A 20,578-nucleotide genomic window follows, 5' to 3' on the forward strand; every position below is an offset into this window, starting at 1 on the left:
CTGCACAGCTGGATCCAGGCTTGGGATGCTGGGTGTGCAGTGGCAGCACAGACTGCTTTGGGAGTGCCCAGCTGTAAGGGCTCATCTGCTTTAATCTTTGGGAAACCTACCTGTTCCTCTGTTGGGGGTGGCTGCTCTTTATTGTGTCCTGACCACCAACCCAACATGACTTTTCACGAGTTTCTGTCTCCCTTCACAGGTTGGCTGTAAGGCACTGGTGTTCCCCCATCAATTTAAAACACAGAATTACTATGATATTCTAAAGCAGTCATGTCCCGAGCTAGAAAAATCCAGTCCAGGGGGAATAAAGAGCAAAAGGTGAGTTAGGAACATCTGGTGTCTTTTGCTCTGAGCTCACAGCCGTGTCCTGCTTTGTGTCCCCTCAGCTGCACAACAGGTTTTGCTGAAGAAGGCCCCACAGGAGGACTCACCTGAAGAGAGCAATTTAGGCTGGCCCAGAGGTTTGCCCTGACCAGTGCCTGGGCACTTTTCTCCTTGTTCTGATATTGTTGATGGTATTTTCCTCTCTGCCAGGCTACCTGACCTATCCATTGTCATCATGTGTGACTCGAAGCTGCCTGGCACCTTCCACATGGATGAAGTGCTGCAGGCTGGGGACAGCAGCCACCTGAAGCAGCTCAGGGCCGTGCAGCAGACGCTGTCCTGCAATGAGCCCATCAACATCCAGTTCACTTCGGTGGGTGCTCTGCCAGCTCCATGCCTGGCCTTGGCTTCCTCGCCGGGAGCAAGGGGAAAGATGTGTGCAATGCCACACGTCACGTTTTCTTCCTGTTTCTCTTTGGGACCAAGCTTCCAGCTTCTGCAGTAGGATGGAAAAAGTGTTCTGCCGTTTCCCCTTCTTCCATCCTTTTTGTGTAGCCTTTTGTCAAGGGCTGCTGTAGATGAGGTGATGCCAGGTGAACTCTGTTCAGCTGAAATTGGCTATTTTTTGGGATTCAGGTGCTGTTAAAAAAGTAAAAACAGGCTCCCAGGTCTGATAGGAGAAAAAAGGGCAAGATCACCCCAGAGTCTGCCAGGGGGAATCTCCCCTGAGCTCACCCTCAGAAAAAGTGGTGTTACTGCATAATTCCCTGTGTCTTCCAGGGAACAACAGGAAGCCCTAAAGGAGCCACCCTCTCCCACAGGAACATTGTGAACAATGCCAATCTGGTTGGTCTGAGGCTGGGTATCACAGACCAGGTGGGTTTGGTGGAACAGGGTTTGGGGAGGCCCCCACTGCAAGGGACTGAGCACGTGTGGAGGGTGCTGGTGTTCACTCAGTGGAAGGGCAGGATGTTTTGCTGCAAATGACATTGAGGGATATTAATGCATTACATTTTGCATTTCAATGGAGTTCATTGATCTTTCATTGTAGTTTCATGTGAAGCTTTTTTTTAGGCAAAAAAGCTATCTTTTTCTGGGGGAAAACCATGAAATTAATCACTTTTCATTTTGGTGAATACTCATTTCAAATAATTACAAGACTCTGGATATTAGCTTTTAATTCTGTTGACTAAGGTTTTAATTTGATTTACATGACTTGGTTTCATGTCATATTTACAGTCTTATAACTCTTATCAGGGTATGACCTCTCTTTTTGTGGTTTCTTAAAAAAAGGTTAAAGACAAATATTTTCTTTTGAAGTTCTCAAGTACTTATTTCTAACACATCAGCTTTGATCCAGAGAATAGATGAGTTGTTTCAATCAGTCTTCAGAGCCTTTGGTGATTTAAAAAAAAAAAAAGAAAATAAAATGAATAGCATGTACCAAGTCCTGCATATTTCATGCCTCTCACAGCACTCCCATTCGTCTCTTTTGGTATATAATGTATAAGCAATAGCAGACCAAGGAGTCCAGCAAAGAAGAGACATTGCAAAATTACGAGATGAAATATTGACACAAAAAACTTCCCAAAGTGATTTATATTAAAGGCAGGATGTGTCAGTTGTGTTTTCACCTAACAGGAGCACAGCAGAGTGTCAGATTCCCAGCCGAGGGGATTAGGAATAATGTCACTGCTCGGACCTTTGCTCCTGAGCAGGGAGCTGGGCTGGGCACTCGCTGGGAGGTCTCCTCTCCCTCTCCCTCTCCCTCTCCCTCTCCCTCTCCCTCTCCCTCTCCCCTCCTCTCTCACTGTTCTCTGGTCGGTCCCAGGAGAGTCGCTCTGGGCTCCCTGCGCCTCTCTACCACTGCCTGGCGTCGGTGGGAGGCTGCATGGTGATGGCTCTGCACGGCACCTCCTGCGTCTTCTCATCGCCCAGCTTCGAGGGCAAGGCTGCGCTGGAAGCCGTGTCTCGAGAGAAGTGAGAGCCCCTTCTGCTGAGGAGCAGCTCTTGGCCTCGTGGCTCTGCTCCTTCTCTTGCCTCACCTGTCAGCACCTGGCTTGTGCTCTTCCTTCCCACAGTGGGAGAGGCAGGTTTGCTGCTGCACTCAGTTGCACAGGCACTTCAGGAGCCAAAGTCTGCCTTTTCAGCTGTGCTTGGGAGCGTCACCCTTCTTCTGAATTAAGGAATCCTTCCTGTCACTGTAGGGCTTTGGCTGGGAAGCATAGCAGTGTCTTGGTTTGCTGTGGCTGCTGTGTTTTCACAACTGAACACCTGCCCTCCTTTTCCAAGTCCAGCTCTGCTGCTGGGATAGTGTTCCCATACTGTTCCTCAAGTATAGCTTGGGAAACAAAAGAGCTGTTGCTGTGTCTGCATACATGAACGTATGTCTCTGTGTTTTATGCAGATGTATGTCTGTGTGTGCTGGTGAACAGCACATCTGCTGTGCCTGCCTCCGTGCTGCTGCTCTGCAGCCCCAGATGGGACAGGACAGGACGGGATGGGACAGGACGGGATGGGACAGGATGGGATGGGACAGGATGGCCTCCGTGCTGCTGCTCTGCAGCCCCAGATGGGACAGGACGGGATGGGATAGGAAGGGACAGGATGGGATGGCTGCTGAGCTGGGGCTGCCCCCAGTTTCCACCTCTGCAGCTTTGCCTTTTTATCCCTTCTTCCCCAAGATGCTCCTTCCTCCTCGGCACACCCACCATGTTCATAGACATGCTCTCCCAGCCGGACTTTGACTCCTATGACCTGTCAACTCTCCGGGGAGGTAAGTCCCAGAATTCAAATGGAAAAATCCTGAGAACCAGGATATTCCTGGTTCCCTGCTGGGAGCCCGTATTTTTAGTTTTGTGAGCACACATCTCTTCTGGTGGGAAGAATTTAGTTGCATGAGCCTTGTGTTTCCCCTGTTAAGTTGATGCTACATTTCTTTTCCTTGGGGAATCCTTCCATCATTATGTATTTTAGGACTCCTTCATCTGAAGGCAGCCTAGGGAAGGACCTTTCTATTTTAGCTGCAAGGGGAGGTGTCAGGAACAGCTTGATTTTCCCTGTCTCTCCAGCCACCACCATGTGGCAGCAGATGCTTTCTGTGTCTCAGACTAGTGCAGTCCATAAAGCAGAGCCCAGCTCGGATTTCTTTCTCAGACCTGAAGTTTCCTGCCTGTTTCTGAAGTCATTCATCCCCGTGCTGGAGGGTGTGGTACCATGTGCTGGAACTCCCTCTCTTGTCACAGCCCACCTTGGAAATAGCTGGGCAGACCACCAGTCCTTTTGAGGCAATGATAGTATGGAGAGAAGGTGGTGCTGGAGCATAAGAAAATATTTTAGCAAGTTACCTAATCATCTCTGCTATGTGCAAAATGATCCTGTCTCATCCTGTTTCCCACCAAAGCCCATATATTACCCCACTCTTCTGCTCTGTCATCCTAGTTGGAACAGGTGGCAGTGGGAATTACCCTCTCCCAAAAGGGCTGCTCTGTGCAAGGCAAGAGGAAAGGTTTATGGTTTTATGGTGGTGATCAATGAGAGTGTTTGTCCCACTATAAAACTGTGCCTCTTTCTGCTATGAATCTTTCCATTTTTGGAGAAATGTGGGTTGGACTAGGTTTGAGTTAGAGAGTTTATTCTCCTTTTGAGAAAGGCAAATTGGCCTTGCTGCAGCCTTTGCTTCTAGAACAACTAGGGCCTGTATAAAAAGATTTAGGAAGTATTTTGACAGGAACCAGTGTATCCCACAGGTCTTGTCAGCATTAAACCTGGGAGTGCAGAGCCATTTGAGGGACCACTCCTGGGAATAAATAGCTGGTTTCCAAGGTATTTTCCTCTTTCTTCCAGGAATTATTGCAGGTTCTCCTGTTCCCCCTGAGATCATGAGGACAATTATCACCAAGATGCACATGCCAGAGCTTGTGGTGAGTTGTGGTGGCTGTGACCAGACCTGCAAGGGGTGTTTGCCACGGTGAGACACCAAGTTTGGGTGTCTCTGGACCATGGTGGTACCTGGTGGTCCTGGAGCTGCTGGGATCAGGCTGAAGAGGGAGGGCTCAGAGGACCTGGCAGACAGAAGTGGGGGTTCTGCCTGGTTGCTGCTGAGGTGTCTGGGGAGGAAGCTTTGGAAGAAGACAAGGCATCACATTCAATGTCATTAAGTGAAATTCTGCTGCTCATTTCAAAACTTTTACTGACACTCAGTTGTACACACTGCCAGGATTATGGTGGCAGAGGCAGTGCTGGTTCCTGTTGGTGCAGGTGGATGCTTGTACTCCTCTTGGTGTAGAGCTTGCAAGTTTCTTTCCCCATCCTGGGTTTCCTGTGGATGTAAAACCTCATTGTGTGGTTTTTGTCGTGCCCGAGTCAGGTCATGGGGATGGTGCCATCCACATGTGCTGCACCAGATGCTGCCCTGCCAGCAGGGCAGTGTGTGCTGGGCCACGTGTCCTGCTGCCCCAGCACACTGCCACCACCCTGGGCCTGTGCAGGAGCCACCAGCACGTGCTGCATGTGGGGGACAGGCCACCAGCCAGGCTGCACATTTCCTAGGCATGTCCTGCCATCTGCATGCCAGTGGCTGAGCCAGAAAAGGACTGTTTTGTTTTGCCCTAAAGGAAATTAATTTGGTACCATGCTGCTTCCCAAGGCTGAGGAAGCAGCCAGTAGTGATGGGTGAACACGTGGGTCTGGGAGTCAGATTAGGCTGTTGCTGTTGGCAGACCCCGAGTGCACCAGCAGCAGGGTTTTACAGGGACAGCTCTGTGCTCTGCCACACTCCAGGGGAATCCAGGGCATCCGTCCTGAAGCTGTCTTGGATGCAGACAGGTTTTTTTCCTGGATATGATGCTCTTAATGCCGAGCTGGAAACACTGGGGTTGGTGCTGCTGCTTGAGCTCTGTCAGGTGACAGCTACCTATTTTTATAGTAAACTTGAGTTTGGCCTCAAAAATATTTTCAAGCATTACTGTGAGAGCCCAGGACTCATTAGGTGTCACATGTTCCTGTTTTGTAGCAAGAGAAATAATAAAACCCTCCCAAACAGTTGCTCTGCCCATGGGATAAAGAGGATTAAGTCTATATTTGTGCCACTGGTCTCATGTTACTCCTGATCCCTCCAGCCCTCAGACAGACACACAGAGACTTGTTGATTTCATCTTTGCAGCAAGAGCTTTATACAGAAGATGTACATAAGAAAATATACAATTTGATTTCTATATAGGAGGCAGAGGAGTTTTCACCCTCTTAAAGGTAATTTACACTGTTACAGAGGAATAAATAGACATATATTTATATAACTCTTCAGGATTAAAAAACGTAGTTGAATTGCAACTGTGGCATTGAGATAGCTGTGACAATAAACCATAGTCATCCTGGTATCCTGCTAGATCCTCTGGAATATGGGTAGGAAGGAGAGGAGGGGTGCCTGAGCCAACTGCACCATGCACACCTTCTCCTCTTGGACATCTTGGTGACCCCACCGAGTGGGAGGGAAATCCAGTCTTCAGCTGGCTCCAGTTTGGGAGGTTCCCAGATCCCTTAAAGGATTTCTGGCCAATTTTGGGAGATTGCTGCCTCAGGGCCACTGGCTCTTGGTCACTGCTTCACCTGTCCCCTCAGCCCTGGCCTGCAGGGATCCCCTCTGTGGGAAGGCAGGGGAGTCTCTTGGCATGGGTTGAGACCAATTTTCCTTATCAAGCAGCTGGGGGAGGGATGCTCCCACCCTCCCGTTTGCTCCCTCTTCTCTGGAATGGGAGAGACAGCACCCAGCTGGTTGATCAGGTGTGTGGGTTATATTTCTTCTGGGAAAGATGGCTGTGTTTTACCGGCAGGATCTAGCTTAGCTTGTCTTAGTATGGTCATGCATAGTTTAGTTTGTAAAAAGGCCTCTTTTAAAATACATAGGTGTCGGAAAAGATTGAGAAGGTGGATTCCATCCTTGTGATCAGCAGAGAAGCAGGGATTCAGAGGAGGCTGCAGGTGTTCATATATATCAGAAGTGCCTCCTGACAGGGAGGAGAAGCTCAAGGAAGGACTCAGAAGTCAGTAGTTTTCTGATGGTTGGAGTGACCGGTCACCAGGACGGGCCATACTGGAGCCTGCTAGCACTAAAAAAGAGAGAAGGCCACACCTTTAAGGGGATTTTTCCAACAGAGCAGTAAACTTGTAACATTTGTCTATTATTAAATCATTAGATGAAGCCCATACTTGAAGAGTTTGGAGTCAAGGAGCTGTTACAGGTTCCCACAGCAGAGGAAATGGGTTAGTCCTATCTCTGAGCTACTCTGCCAACTCTCTGTGTAACTCCTGGTGATCTTACCCAAAGTGCTGATGGTCAAGGAACACCTTCTTGGCAAAGGAAGGAAACCCAGAGTGAAATTTTCCAGAGTAGTGGACTGTTTTGATGCCCTGATTCTGAAAATCCAGGGCAGGAGTAGTCTTCTTAGAAACTACCAAGCAGCTTTTCATCTTAAATGCAGCCAGTGACCCAAGTCAGTCCTCATACCTGACCCCTGTATGTGACAGCTGCCTGGCTCTCAAGAGGTACATGATGAAATCAGAGGTGCTTTCATAAAATTCATGCTCACCACACTGGGGTGGGTTTGTGTACCTGCATTGGGGCACTGACACCTGAAGGCACTGAGCTTTGTCTTCTGCAAGACTGGAATAATTCCTATTTCATTAGCATTTGTAAACTTGTTGGAAGGAGCTGGATGAAAAGTGCTACAGAAAAAAAAACCAGGTATTTTTGTCATGGTTTTCTTACTCTCACCATGGAGGAGTGAACTGGTATTGAGTTCAGGCAGGGAAAGAAGATTAAGAAGGGTCAGACCTGTAAATAAACTATGTTTAAGTGGTTTAGAAAACTGAAGTTTTTCCGTGCTTAGAGCAGAACTTTTCCTGCTCTGTATGGAATGACTGGTATTTCCATCTCTAATCCATAAAACCCTCTGGCACTACAAGAGAAATAACCACTTTAGAAAGGCACAGAGCAGCTGGCATAATCCCTGACATTTTGGTCATGAATTTCCTTTCTCCACCCTGATGTGCATATCCTTAGTGAAGTGGGGATCAAAAGGCCATACCATGGCACAATGCCCACCTCTCTTCACACAGTGCAGTGCAGGATCACTGCACTTTCCTTAACAAATGAGCAAAGGTCCCTTCCCCAAGAGCTTACAAACTTGCAGGCTCATTCAAAGTCCTCTGGAATCTGTACAAACTCCAGACCTATTTCTGGGATGGGAAAAAGTAAAATGCTTGGGGTGGAGTGATGACAGTTGTGGCTTTTTTGCTCCTGTGCAGGCTGAACTTAATACCCCTGGTAGTTTCCAGCTGTGGAAGGTGTCTGTGTGATCAGTTTTCACAGTTGGTGTTTGCCTTGGGAGCTGTCAGCAAAAGTTCATTGCTGGAGGGGAAGGCAGCCTGGTCTCTGAATCACCTCCTGGCTCAGGACACCTCACCCAAAGAATATTTGCTGTCTTGAGCCTCCCTCCTCTGGGATACTCATTTGAGGGCAACAACCATTGTTTTTAAATACCTGACTGTCTTGGAGGGAATTGTAGTTGTGGAAAGGGAAGTGCTGGGTCAAGAGCTGCTCCTTATGAAAGATATCTACTTTCCTATGGGCTGGGCAGGACTTCCCAGCAACAACAATCCCTGTCCTGGATTTCACACCACACCTGGAGGACCTTTACAGGGCAAAGGGCTGAGCATCTCCAGTTGGTTAGAACAGTAAAGCTTGTGTGGTCCCAGCTCAGGGTAGGAGTTGGCTAAATCCACCCTTGTTTTGATATATATTTATCCCTTTTGCATAACCATTACACCTTGACTTGGTGTGGGGCTTTGGTGTTAGGACAGGGTGCATGTCACCATAGTGCCTGAAGCATGATTGAGGCTTAAACCCTGTTACAGTGTAGGGCTTTTGGTTTTTTTTCCTAATGTACAGTGGTTGCTGCAAAAAGAGATTACATTTTTTCCCATGTGGCAATGGAAGGTCTGAAGATTTCAAAATTATTCTGTGTGTATTTTCAGAATCCTTACTTCTCTATTTCATATTTATTTACATGTTTTGCCCTTAATTTCTGCCCCAGGCCTGTCTTTAGCCCTATGGTTTTTTTCACAGAGTTGACTGATGCTACAGGCAGGTTCTCTGCTCTGGGAGCTCATGGAGCCAGGCAATGGCACAGCTCTGAGCAGAGACATCTGTGTGCGGATGGATGAGCTGCTGTGAGCCAAACCCTGCTGGCATTTAAGACTGGTGCCACCAGAGGTGCTGGGGCTTCTGTTGCCACTAAAAGGGAACCATCTTACGTGTTTAATGGCGGCTCCCCTTCCTGGACCTCTTGGTGGGCAGCTTGCAGGAGCGGAGGGCCGGGGTGTCCCTGATGGGCTGTCCCCGGTGCTGCGCTGGCGTGGAGCAGCTGTCCTCAGCACGGGTGCGGTTGCCTTTCAGCCACCTGTGACACGGGGAGGAAGGAAGAGAGGAGCTCGAAACAGGGGAAAAGCGTGGACATCAGAGGGCAGGGTGGGGACAGAGCCGCCAGGTGTGACAGCAGTGACTGTGGCAGCAGTGACAGTGACAGCAGTGACAGTGACAGCAGTGACAGCAGTGACAGTGACAGCAGTGACTGTGACAGCAGTGGCAGTGACAGTGACAGCAGTGACAGTGGCAGCAGTGACAGCAGTGACAGTGACAGCAGTGACAGTGACAGCAGTGACAGTGGCAGCAGTGACAGCAGTGACAGTGACAGCAGTGACAGTGACAGCAGTGCCAGCAGTGACAGTGGCAGCATTGACAGCAGTGGCAGTGACAGCAGTGACAGCAGTGGCAGTGACAGCAGTGGCAGTGATAGCAGTGGCAGTGACAGCAGTGACTGTGCCAGCAGTGACTGTGGCAGCAGTGGCAGTGACAGCAGTGACTGTGACAGCAATGACAGCAGTGACAGTGACAGCAGTGACTGTGGCAGCAGTGACAGCAGTGACTGTGGCAGCAGTGCCAGCAGTGACAGCGACAGCAGTGACTGTGGCAGCAGTGCCAGCAGTGACAGTGTCCCGGCCCAGCCCGGGGGCCCCAGGGAGCGCGGGTGTGACAGCAGTGACAGCAGTGACAGTGCCAGCAGTGACAGTGTCCCGGCCCAGCCCGGGGGCCCCAGGGAGCGCAGGTGTGACAGCAGTGCCAGCAGTGATAGTGACAGCAGTGACAGTGACAGCAGTGACAGCAGTGACTGTGGCAGCAGTGGCAGCAGTGCCAGCAGTGACAGTGCCAGCAGTGCCAGTGTCCCGGCCCAGCCCGGGGCCCCAGGGAGCGCGGGTGTGGCGGTGCCGTACTTGCGCAGAGGTGCCAGCTGGCAGTTGCAGTGCCAGGGGTTCCTGGAGATGGTCAGCGTCTCCAGTTTGTCGAAAGGGAAGTTTCGGGGCAGTTGGGTGAGCCGGTTGTTCTCCACGTGGGCCGTTTTCAGCGCGGTCACGCCAGCAAACGCGTTGTCTGCAAACTGAAGCACAAAGGTTTCTGGTGAGGAGCGTGGAGTTGGGGAATGGGGACTGCAAACCTGGCAGCCTCTGTTCCAGACTTTGAGCAGCATAAGAACGAGGCACTGGGACTGTTGCCTAGAGAACCTGTGAGTGTGCTATCCCTGGAAGTGCTCAAGGCCAGGTTGGACAGGGCTTGGAGCAACCTGGCGTCCTTGCCCACGTCAGGGGGTTTGGAAAGGAATGATCTTTAATGCCCATTGCAATCCAGGCTATTCTGTCATTCTGTGAAGCGTGGAGAGAGCAAGAGAAGAAGCTGTGAACAGGGAGCTGGCTTGCTGGATGCTCTATACCCTTGAGAGGCAGCAGGATGGTGGGCTCATGGTTGATGGAGTCTCCTGCAGGGAGAGCTACATCCCAAATCCATATGGGATTGTCTTTGCAGCCACATCCCTAAATACATTGAAGTCTGGCAACCCTTTTTATTTTTGAGCCAAAATTCTCCATTCTAAATGAAGATATATTCTGGTATATTCCTTTCTAAGGCTGGAAATCCTCCCAAGGCCTGTTGCCTTGCCTGGAGCGACTGAAAGAGGAGTGTTTGTGGCCTCTGAAGGGGCTGTAGACTTTGGCAGTGCCTGGGGGCTCTGAGTGGAAATTTACACTTGGCATTTGAGCAATGTAGAAATACAGGCAGGTTTCCAGCCCTCAGCCTCCTCCATTTTTTCTCATTTCCAGTGGGTTTTTTTTGCAAGGGATGCTGTAAAATCTGTGCTTTCTTGGTTGACAGGGAGGCTTTAAGGTAGAGCTTCCCTTAAGAAAGCTGTCAAAAAGCAAGAGAGGCTGTAGACCTGACTCTGCAGCCCTCTCCTCTCTTCCCTGAGGCCTCATCCCTGATGTTTTTCAGCCCATGGTTACTCAAGTTGGAAAGCTGTTGAAAGCAAACCTCTCAACAGGAGCTTCCATGGCAGTGATGGATTGGGGAGGGGTGCCCTGACAAAGCACAAAGCTCTTCTTAGCTATGACAAACCATTTCTCCCCCTCTCATAGTGGGAAGAAAGCTTTCTCTAAAGGTTGGAGAGGACACTCACCAGGAATTCCCAAAGCCCCAGAAGCTGTGCTCCCATTTCTGAAAAGAACCTTGCACTTCTCATGGACCATCAGCATGTGTTCATGCTCTCTAAGCTGAAAAGCTTGACAGAGGAGATGCACTATTTTAAGCTGTGAACTTTTGTCATCTTCCAAATTAAGCGTTGCTGGATGGGATTAGAGCTTAGCTAGGAGACTCCCAGATCCTTGTAGCTGCTGGACAGTCAGCATTGCTGGTCTTCTCCTTCCAAAAGTGGGCTGAGCTCAGGGGGCTGGGCTGTGCTGATAGGGGAGCTGCTCTGAGGGATGCTGGCACGCTGTGCAGAGGGGCGGGAGGGCTGGACAGTGGTGTTACTGTCTCAGCTGCTCATTCCTCTCCCAGCCCCATGAGAAGAGTTCACATCTGCTGCTAACAGCTACAGAGCCCTGCCAGACCGTGTGTTTGGGAAGAAAAGGGTGGTTTTTATCCCTTGTTTAGACGGAGGATTACTGCTGTTATTTTACACTGAATACACAGACAGGGGTGTCTGTCTCGTGTTGAGGTACAAGGAGGGTCCTGGCCTGTGCAACACAGCCCTGTGGGTCTGGGATGCTGGGGAGAAATGGGAGCTCTGTGCTGGAGCCTGAGCTCCAGCTTTTGCTCAGGCTCTTCCTTTTGCTCAGATGTAAGTTAGGCTGGAGTAGAATTGCATGGGTTTATGCTTGATCAGCTCAAAAATCTTGCAGCCATGCAGGGAAGACCTAAGGACGTTTGTGAAGGAAAAAGGGCTGCAGCAAAGTGCCAGCAGCACTCAGAGCATTTGGTGGGGATTTCCTGGATCACACGGCCTCTGTGATTAGATGTCTCTTGGCAGTGCAAAGTTCACACGTGGGCTGTTTGGGTATGGGGCCTTTGAGGATTCGAAGGAAAAATGAGCTGGAAACTTTGTATTTGCAAGCCCTAAAACTGCAGAAGCCACCCCTGTGAGTGCTGAGCCCATAAACTGATGTCCTGTTGGGCTGCTGGGGAGGAAAGGAGGCACTGGCTGCACAAGAGCCTTTTAAGTTCCTATCCACAGGTGGTCACTGTAAAAAAAAAGAAAAAGTTCTTTTTGCTGGCTAGAATTGTCAACCATTGCTTCTTGGTCGAACCAAGGATGCTTGTTTTCCTGGAACACCCCAAAATCTAATTTCTTCAACATGTAACTTGGAACTCTGATATCTCTAGCTGGTACAACATTATGCTGCAGTACTTGACTGAAAGTGCCTTAGAACTGGGTCTACTTGACAGAGGAGATGCACTATTTTAAGCTGTGAACTTTTGTCATCTTCCAAATTAAGCGTTGCTGGATGGGATTAGAGCTTAGCTAGGAGACTCCCAGATCCTTGTAGCTGCTGGACAGTCAGCATTGCTGGTCTTCTCCTTCCAAAAGTGGGCTGAGCTCAGGGGGCTGGGCTGTGCTGATAGGGGAGCTGCTCTGAGGGATGCTGGCACGCTGTGCAGAGGGGCGGGAGGGCTGGACAGTGGTGTTACTGTCTCAGCTGCTCATTCCTCTCCCAGCCCCATGAGAAGAGTTCACATCTGCTGCTAACAGCTACAGAGCCCTGCCAGACCGTGTGTTTGGGAAGAAAAGGGTGGTTTTTATCCCTTGTTTAGACGGAGGATTACTGCTGTTAAGTTATTTTACACTGAATACACAGACAGGGGTGTCTGTCTCGTGTTGAGGTACAAGGAGGGTCCTGGCCTGTGCAACACAGCCCTGTGGGTCTGGGATGCTGGGGAGAAATGGGAGCTCTGTGCTGGAGCCTGAGCTCCAGCTTTTGCTCAGGCTCTCCCTTTTGCTCAGATGTAATTTAGGCTGGAGTAGAATTGCATGGGTTTATGCTTGATCAGCTCAAAAATCTTGCAGCCATGCAGGGAAGACCTAAGGACGTTTGTGAAGGAAAAAGGGCTGCAGCAAAGTGCCAGCAGCACTCAGAGCATTTGGTGGGGATTTCCTGGATCACACGGCCTCTGTGATTAGATGTCTCTTGGCAGTGCAAAGTTCACACGTGGGCTGTTTGGGTATGGGGCCTTTGAGGATTCGAAGGAAAAATGAGCTGGAAACTTTGTATTTGCAAGCCCTAAAACTGCAGAAGCCACCCCCGTGAGTGCTGAGCCCATAAACTGATGGACTGCTGGGGAGGAAAGGAGGCACTGGCTGCACAAGAGCCTTTTAAGTTCCTATCCACAGGTGGTCACTGTAAAAAAAAAGAAAAAGTCCTTTTTGCTGGCTAGAATTGTCAACCATTGCTTCTTGGTCAAACCAAGGATGCTTGTTTTCCTGGAACACCCCAAAATCTAATTTCTTCAACATGTAACTTGGAACTCTGATATCTCTAGCTGGTACAACATTATGCTGCAGTACTTGACTGAAAGTGCCTTAGAACTGGGTCTACAGAAGTGCCGTCACAGAATATCTGAGGTCTTGCCTAGTAAGGTCAATAGATCCTTTTCAAGTGTTAAGTTTGCTCAGTCCCATACTGGAGAGGTTAATGCTCAGAGTGGACAAGGGCTTGAATACTGAAGTTATTACTGAACTGGTTTACTTAGTGTTGTTCTGCACCTGAACAAGCTGTAATTCCAGTTTTTGAGCTTTTTGGAATTCTATCTCCCTTTGAAAACTCTGGTTTTATGCCTTTCTTGTAGCTTTCAATGTGATCTGCTCATCACTGTGAGACTGAGTTCTGAAGAAATTCTCTTTTCCATCACATCTTCCTGCATGTGGTGGGTGTTGCTTTGCTGTGCAGGCCCAGCCTGGCTCACCTGGCTTCTCTTTGGGCTTCCTGGCAAAGCATCATCCCAGGGAGAACTGTTCTGTTCTGCCTGCAGCTCCCTCTCTTTCCAGCCATGGGGGATTCACCCAGGACATCTGGCTGCATCAGGATGCTGTGCTGGGTTCTGCAGCACTGCCTGGCTTTTCAAAGGTCCCAATACAAGTGATTCCCTGAGTGTGATACTCCTGCCTGTGGGTCCTGCTTTCTCACAGAAAAAGGAGGGGGTTGTTTTGCCCTTCAGAATACCTGAATGTCCCTCCTCCCCTCCAGTGGGAACAGGGCTCCTTTGTAAGATGCTGCGAGAGTTCTTTTGGGAGAGCATCAATAAACAAACCTTTCTTTGTAACGTGTCAGGCTGGGAGGCAGTGGGGAGGTGAAGGTCTCTACCCCTACCTGTCTGCAAGGCAGGGATAAGGAACCAGGACTGTTCACTGCCCCTCCAAGGAGTCTCCCTCTCCTGACCTACAGCAGGTATCTGGGCTGAGCAGAGGAGGCAGAGCAGTTCAGCTCTGCAAGGTGGAAGTGCCCTCCACTATGAGGGACATGCTCATCTCTCATCCCTCACCTTGTTTGTGTGAGTATGGAAGGTTCCTAATTGTCCTGGAGCATCCCAGATACCTTTCTCAGTGTCCAGTCTCACTTCCAGCTTGGGAGTGAATGCACTGCCTTGCATCCATCCAGAGGGCTTAATCAGCTCCAGATAGTTTTGTTTTGCCTAAATAACTCAACAGAGGGGTGGGGTGTGCTCTCTCATCCCTCGCTTGAGCCACGTCAGGGTGTAGTCAGTGCCTTGCTGCCTGCAGAGCCTACAGACCTGCATCTCCCCTCTCCTGTGTAAGGGAGGGTCAGAAAACCAAGGGTTTTGTAAAGGGGAAGAAAAGCAAGCCCCATGTTTCTGATCTGGAGCAAGTGGAAGGAGAAGGGACTCACCTTCTTCAGTTTCATGTTGTCCAGGTGGAGTGTCTGCAGGTATCGCCCGAAGGACTGGAAGGCATTGTCGGGGATGACCTCGATTGGGTTATGAGAAAGTTTCAGTTCCTCCAGCACTCTCAGCTTACTCATTGCATTCACAGGGTAGCTGCTCAGCTGGTTCTTGTCCAGGTGGAGGACAGCAAGGTTTTCTACATCCTCCATGGCTCCAGGTAGGAGGTTGGTGAGGGAGTTGTCGGAGAGGAAGAGCCAGCGCAGATCTTTAGCCCCACTGAAAACCCCTGGTTTCAGCTCCTGGATTTTATTGCTGCCCAAGTGCAGGATGAAGAGGTTGACAAGAGGGGAGAGGAGCCCTTTGGATAGGTCTGGGATCTTGTTCTTGTCCAGGTATAGGTAGGTGAGATCAGAGAGATCATCAAAGGCTCCTGGCTTTATGACACTGATCTGGTTGTCGGTGAGATAGAGGTACACCAGGCTCTTGAGCCCCCGGAAGGCTCCGCTGGAGATCTCCTTGATCCGAGAGCTCTGGAGGTGCAGGGACACCAGCTTTTTCATGTCACGGAAGCCGTTGGTCGGCAGGATGGGGAAGTTGTTCCTCTGCAGGTTGAGAAGCCGTGTCTGCTCAGGCACTTTGGGGATCTTCTTCAGCCCCACGTTGTCACAGATGACGTGCTGCAGGTCTCCGCCGTGGCAGTGGCAGCTGGGGGGACATGCCTGCGTGGTGGAGACGAGACATGCCAGCAGGCTGAGGACACTGAGGAGGAAGCCTGACCCATTCATGGTCAGATCTGGAATTAAGTGTGGTGGGAAGAGAAGCGGGAGGAGGAGAGCGACGGGTGGGAGAGAGAGAGAGTAACCGGGTTTGCAGCATACTGAACACAGCCCTATTTATAATGTTATTAAAAAGCAAAATCCCTTCCCACAAACCACAGGCAGCAGCCAGTTGGAAACAACTGGCTTTGGGAACTTACTGTGAGCTTAACCCCTTGGCACCAGGCAGAGGAGTGTCCACGGCCCTTCCTGGCCCTGCTGCTGAGCGATGTGCAGGAGTAGTTTTCCTCTCTGGAGGAAAATGGGAGGCAAATACCCAGGAAGAACCAATGCAGACCGGCTCTGTGGAGAACCTCCCTGGTCCCTGCTGAGCAGGGCCCAGTTTCATCTGCAGGGGGGAAAACAGCCTGCTTTGGTTGAACAGCGTAGCAGGGAGCACTGCTGAGCTGCCCAGCCACCTCCTGCTGGAGCTTCCAGCAGATTCTGAGGTTCTGTTTAGCCTCAGCTGGTTTGGGGAGAAGCACCTGGTCTTGTTCTCACAGAGGGGTGTTCCTGGTGGGGGGGTGGAGTGCCTTTTTTCACTGATTCAAGAGGAGTTTGCCTCAACAGGGATATTGGAGAAAGTGGGAGTACAATGGGGTCATGCCGAAGGCCAACAGCGCAGCAGTTGCTCTTGCAATGCAAAATTTTGAGAGAGCTGGCCAAGAAAGGGGGTGCAAAGACAGTCTTAATTTCTACTGTGTCTTTTCTTATGAACAGTTGAAGATGATATGGTCATGGCCAGGATACCTGGTGCCTGTCAAGAAGGGATGGGGCAGCATCAGAGCCTGCAGGGAAGTGGTGGGACACAGGCTGGTGGATATGAAATGCCAGGCACTGGTGTGGAGATAGGTGGCAGTGCCTATGGCTCTGGAGGCAGAGCTGTAGAAAGGGAAAAACATTGGCATTGGTAAAGGGATGGAGGGGTAGAAAAACAAAAGAGTCACTGCTGGAGCTGGGAGTGGCATCTGCCTTGGCTCCTGTCTTAGGGTAGCAGTGGCAAAGGTGAATTAACACCACAAGGGATGTTCCCTGCTCTCCCAATAAAGAAGGCTAAAGCAAAGCAGTTAAAAGCCCCAGCGCCTGCTTCTGTGAGTGTGAAGAGAGAGATCCAGGGGTTGCAGGGTGGGGTTTGGAATTGGAACATTTTGAACTGATTTCCAGCCAGTTCCTGGCTGCAGCAAACAGCTGAGAGCTGAGCATATAACTGTGAGCTTGTTGAGATTTCTGCTCCTGAGGCTGGCTGCAGAGCCCTAGTGGAGCCTGTGCCGAGGCGAGACGGGCTCAAGAAAGGGAGGAAATCCAAGGGCTGACTTAGGACACAGACTGACTTATTCACTGAGATTTCTGGGTTTTTCCATTGTTGCAGAGAGGAATCTGCTGGCGCCGCCGAGCGTGCTCTGGGCCGTGTTATGCAAATGGCCTGGCAGCCCTGCTCTGGTCAGCAGCTGTCAGTCTGAGCAGTGTTTGCACTGCAGGACTAATTTGGGGGAGAAAATAGGCTTCTGGGGTGAGAGTGTGGTTCTGGTGAGCCTGTGGCCAAACGATGATGTAATGTGGGACCGTGGTGCAAACCAGGCCATCTCAGGCTTTCAGTGTTTGTCAGCCCTTGAGCTGTGATGCTGTGGAGCAGCTCACCTCAGCACCAAGAGCTTCTCCCCTCTGGAGAGATGCTCTGACCTTGAGAGCTCCATGCTTCTGCTGGAGGGACCTCCTGGTTACTGTGGGATTTAAAACTCTTTGGTCAAAACAATGGTATTTTGGCTTATGTCTGGTTCAGTAGGCACCACAATGGTCATGCACGTGCTTTTCTCTCTGGAGAAGCTCTTTGAGTGCTTTGGTCAGGACCTTTGAGACAGAGAAGCAAGAGATAGACAGAACCTTCTGTGTTTTCCTTCTTTGTCTCTTCAGTTTGCTGTTCCATGATTCTGATAGTGCTCCTGAGTGTGCTCTGCTCATAAAGCTCTGGCAGGGAGCTGGGGGAATGATTGGAAAAGAAAAAGAATTACCTTTAAAACATCATTTTCTATATACTAATTGATTTCATTTTTTCTCTCTGAGCACGTTCAGCCACTTTAATTTTCACTGTAATAATTTGATTAACAATTCCTGCAGTTATATTATTCTGTGCAAGAGCAACTGGTGGGTGATATTTAAAACCCTGCCTGTTTCTGCTAGACACTGAATCTGGGGACTGAATCTGTGCTCCTTTGCTGAGAGTCTGGTACTTGGGTTTCCCGTCCCCTTGCAAAAAAAAGTCATCTAACAGCTTACTGCTTCTGCAGAGATTTTGGCCAGTTGGGGTCAGGTTGGAGCAAAAAGCTGCTGAGGCCTTGCAAACCCCATCCATAAATACATCCTACCCATATGTATTTCTGGAACAAGACCCTTTTCAAAGGTTAAACTGCTCAAACCTCAAACCTCTTTCTCTTTATTCCTCTCACTTCCATCCTTTTTCTGTTTGCTGGCTGAAACTGCAGATCTGGGGGGACAGAGACACTCTCTCCTTGCAGGGATGTGTGTGCTGTGGCTGTGGACACCAGTGAAGTGTATCTTCCTTGTGAAAATGCTGGGACATAGCTGCCACAATGCTGGTGTGAGGTGGGAAGCTGTCCCTGCTTCAGCACTCCTGCCAGTCCTGATCCTGAGGTATAGTTTAGGTTATTATTGGTGCCACAGTGGAGTGGCAGGAGGGAAAAGGTGTCTGCTCCTCAGATCCATTTCTCCAGACTCAAATGGTAAATAAAAGGAAATTATTTCCTTCAGTATTTTTTGATTTCCATGCCTCGGCAAGCACATTCCTGTGGTGGGAGCTGTTTGGCATCTGCCACAGCTGGCACTCTCCCCTGGCTCCAGGCTGTTTGTGTTTTGAGCTGCTCACTGGACGGCTCTGCTCTTGCCACACCGGGTTTTGCAGCCCTCAACTGGCCAGCAAATGTCCAGCCATCCTCAAAATCCTGCCTGGGTCCCACTCGTGGGTGGTTTGCAGTCTGCAGGTGACAATGGAGCAGTGTTGGTGTCCCTGTGCCGCAGTCAAGGGGAGCCGAGTCCTGGCCAGCTCCTGCCTCACACATCCCCTGGGACCAGCACTGCAAGGACATTGCAGGAGAGGCAGGATTATCCTGCCACCTCTCTTTCTTAATTGATTAACAGTTCTGCAAACATTCCTGGTGATTTGCAGATGCTGGACTCCCCTCCTCTCCTTCTCAGAGGCGTTGTGGGCTAAGCAAATGAATACAGTTTTTGAAGCAGCATAAACACATATTTGGGGTGTTCCTTTGATGTTGCAGCTCTGACCTGGTTTGATACAATACTGGAGATAGGCTTTTCCATGTTTAATCTTTATTCTAATCTTTAAGTATGAACAGTTCTGGCATATCAAGACAGCTCCATCATTAAAATAGTCCATTGCTCTTTTAAGCCTGATTCCGTAGCTTTTAGGGGCTCCAGATCTGGTTTCCCGTGACAGTGCAGATTTGCAATCACCTTCCTGGAGTGACAGCAGCATAGCTGGCCTTGGGGTGCTGCCCTCCTCATTTTGGCTGAAGGTGGGGCTCAGGCAGCATCTGGGGGTGTCCTGGAGTGTCCCAGCTCTTGTGGAGCTGAGCCCCTGGCACAGGGTGCTGGGTTGGGATAGGGTGGGAGAAGGTGCAAGTTCAGCAGTGTCCCCTGGATTTGTCCAAAGGGCAGAGTACACTCCACACAGTGTTTGAGGAGCTGTGGTGGGTGGGCAAAGGGGAGTCCCAGAGGCTTTCCTGGGTTCCCCTCTCTTCCAGGCAGCTTCTGTCCCAGCAGTAGCATCCAGAGCTCTGAGTTCAGACCTAAATTGCCATTTTTATTTTAAATTCTTGAAGACTCCCAATCACTGCAGTGTGGGGGCTGCTTGTTGAGATGGAGGAGGTGATGGTGGGTCTACCTCCTTCCTTCTGATGGTTTTCTTCCACTGCAGCATGGCCTCCACCCATTGATCTGTTGCCAGTTTGGCTCCCCATTGATGTCCACCCACCCTTCCCTTCTGCTGATTCCAGCAGCTGCTGGATGAAGCTCTTGGCCTCTCCTGTGAAGCTCACCCAGCCCTTACAGCCTCTCCCAGCCCTGCTGTGTCCACCCTGCAAGGCACCAGATGTTCCCTAGCATCCCACTGCTCTGGCCAGGGCTCTTGTCCTGGTTTGCAGAGCCTTCTTCCTGTGTGGAGCACCACTGATCCATGCAAGACTTCTGACTTGCCCAAATGTTCCCCAAACATTAGTCCCCTCTGTGCTGAAAATGGAAAGTGGGCTCCATGTGGTGACAACATTTCTGCTTGTCCTTGGCCTCCCCATCCCACCCCACCTTGCTTTGGGGAGGACCTGATGAGTAGGTGGTTTCTGTAGCTGTGGAAATGGGATGTGAAAACATTTAAAATGCGTCATGGAAGCAACAGGATTCTGGACTTCCACCCATGTGTTTGGTTGGCGCTGAGCTCTCCAAATCCATAGGGATGTTATCTTTGCCCCTGAATTTTTGCTGAGTTTCCTTGTCCAATAGCACCCCGATACCCCCACACCAGTGGTTTTCTACCTTCACGTGACACTTTGTACATTTCCTCTCACTTTTTCATGTTAATTTTCCCAAATGCATTGTCATCAGCACTTGGGAGGATGGAGTTAATTGCACAGCAAAGACCTTTTGTCACACTGTGGATAAACCAGTAACTGCCCAGGCCTTTGCTGGTTGCCACTGGGCAGCACTTCTGCACTGCTGGCAGGAAGGGAAAAACACTTCCCAGCCTCAAGGCTTCTGCTTGGCCTGGAAAGAAGAGAGGCAGCTTTAACTCAAGACCACGAGGAGCAGCTTGTCCTCCCTGGGCAATAGCAGGAGATTCATTCCCAGTGCAGTCTCAGCCTGGGTTGTCCTTTCGGGCTCCTCCTGAGGCAAAGCCATTGCGTGCCACAGCACAGAGAAGGTGCTTTGGGCACCTAATATTTCTGGGATCTCTATTAAGCCTCATCCAAACTGGGACTGTCTGGTAGCTCTCTTGGTGGAGAGAGATGTCAACAGGGTGGCTACCCTTGGAGATTTGTCCTGCAAGACTTGTTTGTTTGTGTCCTGATGTTTTTGACACAAAGATGGTACTGTTGCTGGGGAAGGAAATGAGATCTCAGTGCGACACAGGCTG

General features: G+C 50.1%; 2 protein-coding genes across 4 annotated transcripts in view; one reads left to right on the forward strand and one right to left on the reverse strand.

Annotated features, from left to right (window-relative positions):
* Positions 1-20,578, forward strand: part of ACSF2 (acyl-CoA synthetase family member 2) — a 37,864-nt gene that overhangs the window by 10,832 nt on the left and 6,454 nt on the right. For 2 of the 3 annotated variants that reach the window (XM_041409309.1, XM_041409310.1), the window contains exons 5-10: positions 200-318; positions 535-697; positions 1,105-1,200; positions 2,156-2,304; positions 3,009-3,100; positions 4,171-4,247. In XM_041409309.1, coding sequence (XP_041265243.1) covers positions 200-318; positions 535-697; positions 1,105-1,200; positions 2,156-2,304; positions 3,009-3,100; positions 4,171-4,247 — 696 coding nt within the window. The remainder of the gene's footprint in view (positions 1-199; positions 319-534; positions 698-1,104; positions 1,201-2,155; positions 2,305-3,008; positions 3,101-4,170; positions 4,248-20,578) is intronic. The other variant, XM_041409311.1, reaches the window with a different exon arrangement.
* Positions 5,482-15,461, reverse strand: CHAD (chondroadherin). Its single transcript, XM_041409312.1, has 4 exons — positions 14,611-15,461; positions 9,655-9,818; positions 8,638-8,783; positions 5,482-6,431 (listed from the first exon to the last, which is right to left on the reverse strand). Exons 1-3 carry the CDS (start codon positions 15,388-15,390, stop codon positions 8,642-8,644), a joined length of 1,086 nt encoding a protein of 361 aa, XP_041265246.1. The 5' UTR covers positions 15,391-15,461; the 3' UTR covers positions 5,482-6,431; positions 8,638-8,641.

This window comes from Onychostruthus taczanowskii, unplaced genomic scaffold (genome assembly GCF_017590055.1).
Source record: "Onychostruthus taczanowskii isolate IOZ18803 unplaced genomic scaffold, ASM1759005v1 scaffold30, whole genome shotgun sequence".
In the NCBI taxonomy this organism is placed as follows: domain Eukaryota; kingdom Metazoa; phylum Chordata; class Aves; order Passeriformes; family Passeridae; genus Onychostruthus; species Onychostruthus taczanowskii.

Excerpts from the sequence above, each read along its gene's own strand:
- CHAD (XM_041409312.1), bottom strand. The coding sequence starts at position 15,390 with ATGAATGGGTCAGGCTTCCTCCTCAGTGTCCTCAGCCTGCTGGCATGT. Across the intron at positions 9,819-14,610 it reads ACAACATGAAACTGAAGAAG|TTTGCAGACAACGCGTTTGC; the intron begins GTGAGTCCCTTC and ends TTTGTGCTTCAG. Across the intron at positions 8,784-9,654 it reads CAGCTGGCACCTCTGCGCAA|GTGGCTGAAAGGCAACCGCA; the intron begins GTACGGCACCGC and ends CCCGTGTCACAG.